This window comes from Myotis lucifugus, unplaced genomic scaffold (assembly GCF_000147115.1).
Source record: "Myotis lucifugus unplaced genomic scaffold, Myoluc2.0 scaffold_169, whole genome shotgun sequence".
NCBI lineage: Eukaryota > Metazoa > Chordata > Mammalia > Chiroptera > Vespertilionidae > Myotis > Myotis lucifugus.
In genome coordinates this window covers 1,577,160-1,584,057 of record NW_005871217.1, presented here as the reverse complement: position 1 = coordinate 1,584,057, position 6,898 = coordinate 1,577,160, and the positions used below count along the sequence as shown (strand labels likewise).

The following is a 6,898-nucleotide window of genomic DNA, read 5'->3' as shown; positions in this document are numbered from 1 at the left end:
ATATTTGATTCTTTCAGATTTTTAAAAAAATATATTTTATTGATTTTTTACAGAGAGGAAGGGAGAGGGATAGAGAGTTAGAAACATTGATGAGAGAGAAGCATCAATCAGCTGCCTCCTGCACACCCCCTACTGGGGATGTGCCTGCAACCAAGGTACATGCCCTTGACTGGAATCGAACCCGGGACTCTTCAGTCCCCAGGCCAACGCTCTATCTAGTGAGCCAAACCGGCTAGGGCTCAGATTTTCTATCTAGATGATCAAGTCAACTGCAAACAGAGTTTTATTTATTCCTTCCAGATCTGTATACACTTTTCTTTTTAATTAAAACACAATGCCATTTACATTACTACAAAAAAAGTAAACACTTAGGTAAAAATCTTTTTAAAATATGCACAATATCTATATCAGGAAAACTTCAAACTCTGGTTAAAGACATTAAAGAACTAAATAAATGTATAGATTTTCCATGATAATGGATAGAAAAACTCAGTATTGTCAAGATGTCAGTTCTTCCCAACTTGATCTATAGATTCAATGCAATCACCATAAAAACCCCAACAAGTTATTTTGTGGATATTGACAAACTGATTCTAAAGTTAATATGGAGAAATAAAAGATCCAGAACAGCAAACACAATTTTGCAGAAGAACAAAGTTGGAACAGACACTACCCAACGTCAAGACTGATTATAAGGCCACAATAATCAAAAGAGTATGGTATTGGCAAAAGAATAGACAAATAGACCAATGCAATAGAACCAAGAACCCAGAAATATAAATATAGCCAACTGACCTTTGACAAAGGAGCAAAGGCTGTACTGTGGAGAAAGATAGTATTTTCAACAAATAGTACTGGAACAACTAGACACCCAGAAGCAAAAAACATATCTAAACACAAACCTTATACCCTTCACAAAAATTAACTCAAAATGGATCAGGAACCTAAATTTAAAATGCAAAACTCCTAGAAGACAACATCAGAGAAAACCTAGATGATCGGAGGTATGGTGACGATGCCTTTTTAGATACAACAACAAAGACATAATTCATGGAAGAACTAATCGATAAGCTGACATCATTAAATTTTTTTTAAAACTTCTTCTCTGCAAAAGACAACGTCAAGAGAATCAAAATACAAGCCACAGACTGGGAGAAAGTATTTGCAAAAGATACATCTGATGAAGGACTCTTAAAACTCAATAATAAGAAGAAAAAACTTCTATTAAAAATGGGCAAAAACCTTTACAGACACTTTACCAAAGACAATATATAGTAAATAATCATATGGAAAGATGCTCCATATCATATGTCATCAAGGAAATGCAAATTAAAACAACAATGAGATACCACAATACACCTGTTAGAAGGGCCAATATCCAGGATACACTAAATGCTGGCAAGGATATGGAATAACTGAAACTCTCATTTGCTAGTTGGAATGCAAAATGTTATATCCATATTGGAAGACAGTTTGGTGGTTTATGACAAAACTAAACATACCAGTACTCTTTAGTTTACCATACAATCCAGCAATTGTACTTTTGTATTTACCCAAATGGTTGCAAACTTATATCCCCACAAAAACCTGCACACAGACTTTTATAGTAGCATTTTCATAATTGACAGAACTTGGAAGCAACCAAGATGTCCTTCAGTAGGTGGATGCATAAATAAACTGTGATACATCTAGAGAATGGAATATCATTCAGCACTGAAAAAAATAAGCTATCAAGGCATGGAAAGACATAGAGGAATCTTAAGTGCATATTAATAAATGAAAGAAGTCAATCCAAAAAGGCTACCTATTTTATGATTCCAACTATATGACATTCTGAAAAAGTCAAAACTATTGAGACATTGAAAAGTTCAGTGGTTGCCTGGGGCTGGGTGGAGAAAGGAATGAATAAACAGAGCACAAACGATTTTTAGGTGACTAAAACTATTCTATATAATACTATGCTGGTGGGAATATATCACTATACATTTTCCCACACTCATAGAATGTACAGCACTAAGAGTGAATCTTAATGTAAACTGTGGGCTTTGGTGATAATGATGTCTCTGCAAAAAAGTCTAAAAAACACAAATCAGGAAATGCAGAGCAAAACTACAATGAGATACCACTTTTCACTCCCTAACATGGCTATAAATAACAACCAAAAAAACCCTTAAAATAACAAGTGTTGGCAAGGATTTGGAGGAAATGGAATTGTATACATATGTCAAAACTTATTTAATTACATGCCAATTACATCTAAAAAAACTGTAGTAAAAGGAAATATGTTATCTCACCTATCAGATTGCTGATATGGCGCATACTTGGGAATGCTTAGGGCTGGTGTTAGATGTGGCAAAGCATTTACTCTCTATACACTACTGGTGATACTATGAAATGACACAACTACTTAAGGAAGTCATGCTAGATATATACATCAAAGTTTAAATGTGTAAAACCATCTAAACCAGCAATTCCATGACTGGAAATATATTCTAAGTAAGTAAGTGGGCATTGTTAGGGTATCCAAAGGAGGTACTACTGTATGAGGCCAAAAGTGGTAAGGGATTATAAATTTATTAGGTCATCTGGATATCAGATGGGCTGAGCCCCAAAATGGCGTTAGCACCCAGGGATGGGGAGTCAGAGGTTTTGAAGGACTCTACACTGGCTTTTTCAGGGGGCAACTTTCTGGGCAGGTCTGGATCCTGGGAAAGTCAGGAGAGGGAAGACAATGGTCTTAAGTGGAATGTAGTCTTAGCAAGTGGAATGTGGTCTAAGCGAAAGGGAATGTCGGTTGTGAAGTAGTCTAAAGGTCAGTTCCCAGGGGAGGGGGAAGCAATTCAATTATTTGATCAGACCTAACAGACATATGTACAAATGTGTATAGACAGGATGACAGCAACAACATTGCTTCTAAATGTGAACAAATACTCTACATATTCAGCAGTAAAGTTATGGTGAAATAAATTATAATACAGCTATAGAATATAATATTGTGAACTAAAAATTTTATGTGTCCCTAGATCCTCAGGTCATGCCTATACAGGCAATAAAATTTGGCCCCTTGCCCTGACTGGTGTGGCTTAGTTGGTTGGGTGTCCTCCTGTGCACCAAACGGTTGTTGGTTTAATTCCTTGTCAGGGTACATACCCGGGTTGCAGGCTTGATCCCCAGTAGGGGGCGTGCAGGAGGCAGCCGATTGCTGTTTTGCTCTCACATCAATGTTTCTCTCTCTCCCTCTCCCTTCCTGTCTCTAAAAAAAAATCAATAAACTATGATTTTTTTTAAAAAAAAATGTGGCCCCTAGAGATAATTGTTTACAAATAATCAAAATCCCACATTCCTGGGATTTTTAACTTCCAGGTCTTCAAAAATACTGTTCCATTTGTATGGAACACCTTCTGAATTTTCCTCTGCTTCACTCTTACTGAATGTTCAGGTCTCAGTCTAAAGGCCACTTATTTACTCAGAGATAACTTCCTGGACCACACTTAATTAGGCTGATTTCCCCTGGTTCATGCTCATATGCCTCATCCAGATTTCTTCTAATCAGCACCTGTCACACTTAGTTTTTTCAATTCTTTGTCTCCACTAACAGACTGTGACCTCACCCTTAAAATCCCAGTGACAGGCTGACACCTGGCGTATAATAAATGTTCAGTGCATATAATTCCAAATGAATAAAGTGCCTGACAAATAGTAGGCATTCGTTAAATGGCAACCTTTGTATTACTACTACTATTTTGTTCTGGACTAGACGTTATGGAAGGAGAAGAGATAGGAAGTCAATGAGAATATTGCAAGTTGCTGAACAGCAGGAAAATTTAGATATTGGGGGTGAATCCTGAGAATGGTGCTGAAATTTTAGTTATAACTGGAGACACTTTAAAAAAATACTTTTTATTGATTTTAGAGAGGAAGGGAGAGGGAGAGAGAAACATCAATGATGAGAGAGAATCATTGATTGGCTGCCTCCTGCACGCCCCCTACTGGGAATCAAGCCCACAACCCGGGCATGTGTTTTGACGGGGAATGGAACTCTGACCTCCTGGTTCATAGGTCGATGCTCAACCACTGAGCCACATGGGCCAGGCTACAATTGGAGACACTTTAAAGGAACACCTACTCAGCAGCCCAGAGACAGCTATTATTATTTATTAGAGGCCCAGATTCGTGCACCAGTGGGGTCCCTCGGCCTGCAGGGATCAGGCTGAAACTGGCTCTCCGACATCCTCTGAGGGGTCCTGGATTGCGAGAGGGCTCAGGCCAGGCTGAGGGACCCCACTGATGCACGAATCCTCTAGTATGCATATAAGATCTTTGGTTAATCTCTTCCTGCCCTCCCCCCTCCTCCCTTTCCTCTGAAATTCATCAGTCTGTTCCATGTTTCCATGCCTGTGGTTTCTGCTCCTGCATTGAGCATCTGCCCTCTGGTGGTCAGTGCGCATCATAGCTACTGGTTGGCGGGTCAAATGGTCGGCTGGTCACTTAGGCTTTTGTATATAGATAAATGTACCACAAACCAGACATTATTCTAAGTACTTATACCTATTAACTCACTTAATCCTCAACATGATTACACAGATAAGGCCATTGAGGCGCAGAAAGATTCAGTATCTTTCCAAGGTTTGCAGTCTTGTGTATGGTGGCATTTAGATTGATCCTAGATAGTCTCCTTTCAGAGCCCATGCCTTTAACCACTGTGTACTACTGCCATCCCTGAGATGACAGAGGAGAGGAGACACTGTGAAAATCTTTTTTTCATGACTAATGAGAGATGGGTTGTATTACACAGTTTTATAGATGAGGCGGGGAGAAAAAGAAACCTATGGAAGATGATGTACTGAGTAAAGGGTGCAGATATCCTGCCTAACACTCCAGTGTTCTCCTCCATGGAGCCATCACTTTGCCTGTTTCCTCTAGTATTTCTCTTTCTGCAGGACATCATGAGGGCAATTATTGACACTTAACCTAACAAGTAAGATAGTTGTACAGAAAGTATGCATTTTTTTAAATTTTTTAAATATTTTATTGATTTTTTATAGAGAAGAAGGGAGAGGGATAGAGAGTTAGAAACATCGATGAGAGAGATCGATCAGCTGCCTCCTGCACGCCCCCTACTGGGGATGTGCCCGCAACCAAGGTACATGCCCTTGACTGGAATCAAACCTGGGACCCTTCAGTCCGCAGGCCGACGCTCTATCCACTGAGCCAAACCGGTTCGGCCAGAAAGTATGCATTTTGTGTGGAATAGACACAAAGTATTTCTCACCGAATAGGATGTCTGTCAACATTTAAAATAAAATTCCATGTATCCAGTAAAATAATTCTATACAAGGATTGTTTTAACCATGGAATATTGTCTGGAAAAACTGAAAGATTGAAATGAGCTTTGGAAATTTGAGTGACTTTGTTTTTCTCTATTACTTGTCAGCATTGCTGATGATGATTGCATAGTACATACTACATAGCTGAAGAACAAAGGAATATAAAACTCCAAAATTGTCACAAAACCTGTGGAAGAAAGGGAAGGTGAGAACTCCCAGGGACAGTCTCAGGATCTAACTTTTGGCTCCATGCACAAACTCCCTTCCAAGTTTTCCTCCTCACTAGAGTTACCAACTTCAGTTTCTTCCTGTGTATATGTTTGTTTGTTTGTTTGTTTGTTTTAGATATATCACATCCTGGCCATAGAATCCTCATCTACTTAGCGGCACTTCCCTCAGTTAATCAGAGTTGTTTGAGTTGAAGACCTGTCATGTGACATTGAGATTATGTAATCTAAAGAGAGTGAGCCTTTGTGAGTGCACAAACACCTTTGTGTGTAAATGTACAGAAAAAGTATGAGAAAAAATTAAAGAAAATTATTAACAGTAATTATCTCTGGGAAGGTTGGTGAAACCATGTGGAGTCCATTTGTTTAGGGAGCACTGATACTCAAGTTCATGTGCTCCTAAATATTTTTGAATGTTATGGGATCCAAGATGGTGGCAGAGTACATGGAAGCTACAATCACTTCCTCCCAGGACCAAATTACAACTAAATTATAGAATAATCAGCCTGAATAACCAATTAAAAATTAGGTGAACAGAGTCTTATAACCAAGGATTTACAGAGGGAGCCATATTGAGACAGGTAGGAAAGGCGGAAATACTGAAAGGGCTGGCCCTGCACCCACATATGGCAGCTGAGAATCTGGAGGGATATCTCAACTGCAAAGGTCCCCCCAGAGGAGCGAGGAATCTCACCCCATGCCAAGCTCCCCTGACAGCGGCAGAACTACCACTGTCACCAAGTTTGAATCTGTGACATAATATCTGCTGTGAAATTCAGTGAGGATTCTGTCTGAAGGGAGAGACAGGAGTGTGCTAGAGAAACAGGCACCCTCTTAAAGGACCAGCTAACAAAATTTCTTTTGCAGCCACTTACCCTGCTCTCTGGTGGCGTGAAGGCGGCTTGGAGTGGACTGGCTCGTGTGGCCTCAGGGAGCGTGTTGAAGGGACAAACACCAAGGTCTCTTTGCTTGGCCCCTCTCCTGCACCAACTGCAGACGCCATCTTTCCTTTCCTGGGTTGAGCACTCCACTTAGTATAGAATCAGCTTTGGGGAATGCACTAGCCCCACCCTTCTGACTCCCTATGGCCCCACCCTGCCAAGCTCAAGCCCTGCAGAGTAGCCTGCTGACTATAGCCAGCCTGGACTGAGGTATAGACTTTCATGCGGGGATCTTAAGGAAGTCTAGGCAAACTTGGCAGGAAAGTGGCAGAGACACACAAGAAGAGACTGAGTTGTATGACTCTAGGGCAAGGGCCATTTTCCCCTCACACACCTGAAAGACTCCACCATTCCTGTGCATAACCTTCCCTCTACATGATGAAATCTTGGTCTGTTTTAACCT

General features: G+C 40.2%; 1 protein-coding gene across 1 annotated transcript in view; it reads right to left on the bottom strand.

The window, feature by feature from the left end:
- Window positions 1-6,560, bottom strand: part of RRAGB (Ras related GTP binding B) — a 38,212-nt gene extending 31,652 nt beyond the window's left edge. The window contains exon 1 of the mRNA XM_023760046.1: window positions 6,430-6,560. Coding sequence (XP_023615814.1) covers window positions 6,430-6,557 — 128 coding nt within the window. The 5' untranslated portion in view covers window positions 6,558-6,560. The remainder of the gene's footprint in view (window positions 1-6,429) is intronic.
- Between the last annotated feature and the right edge of the window lie 338 nt (window positions 6,561-6,898).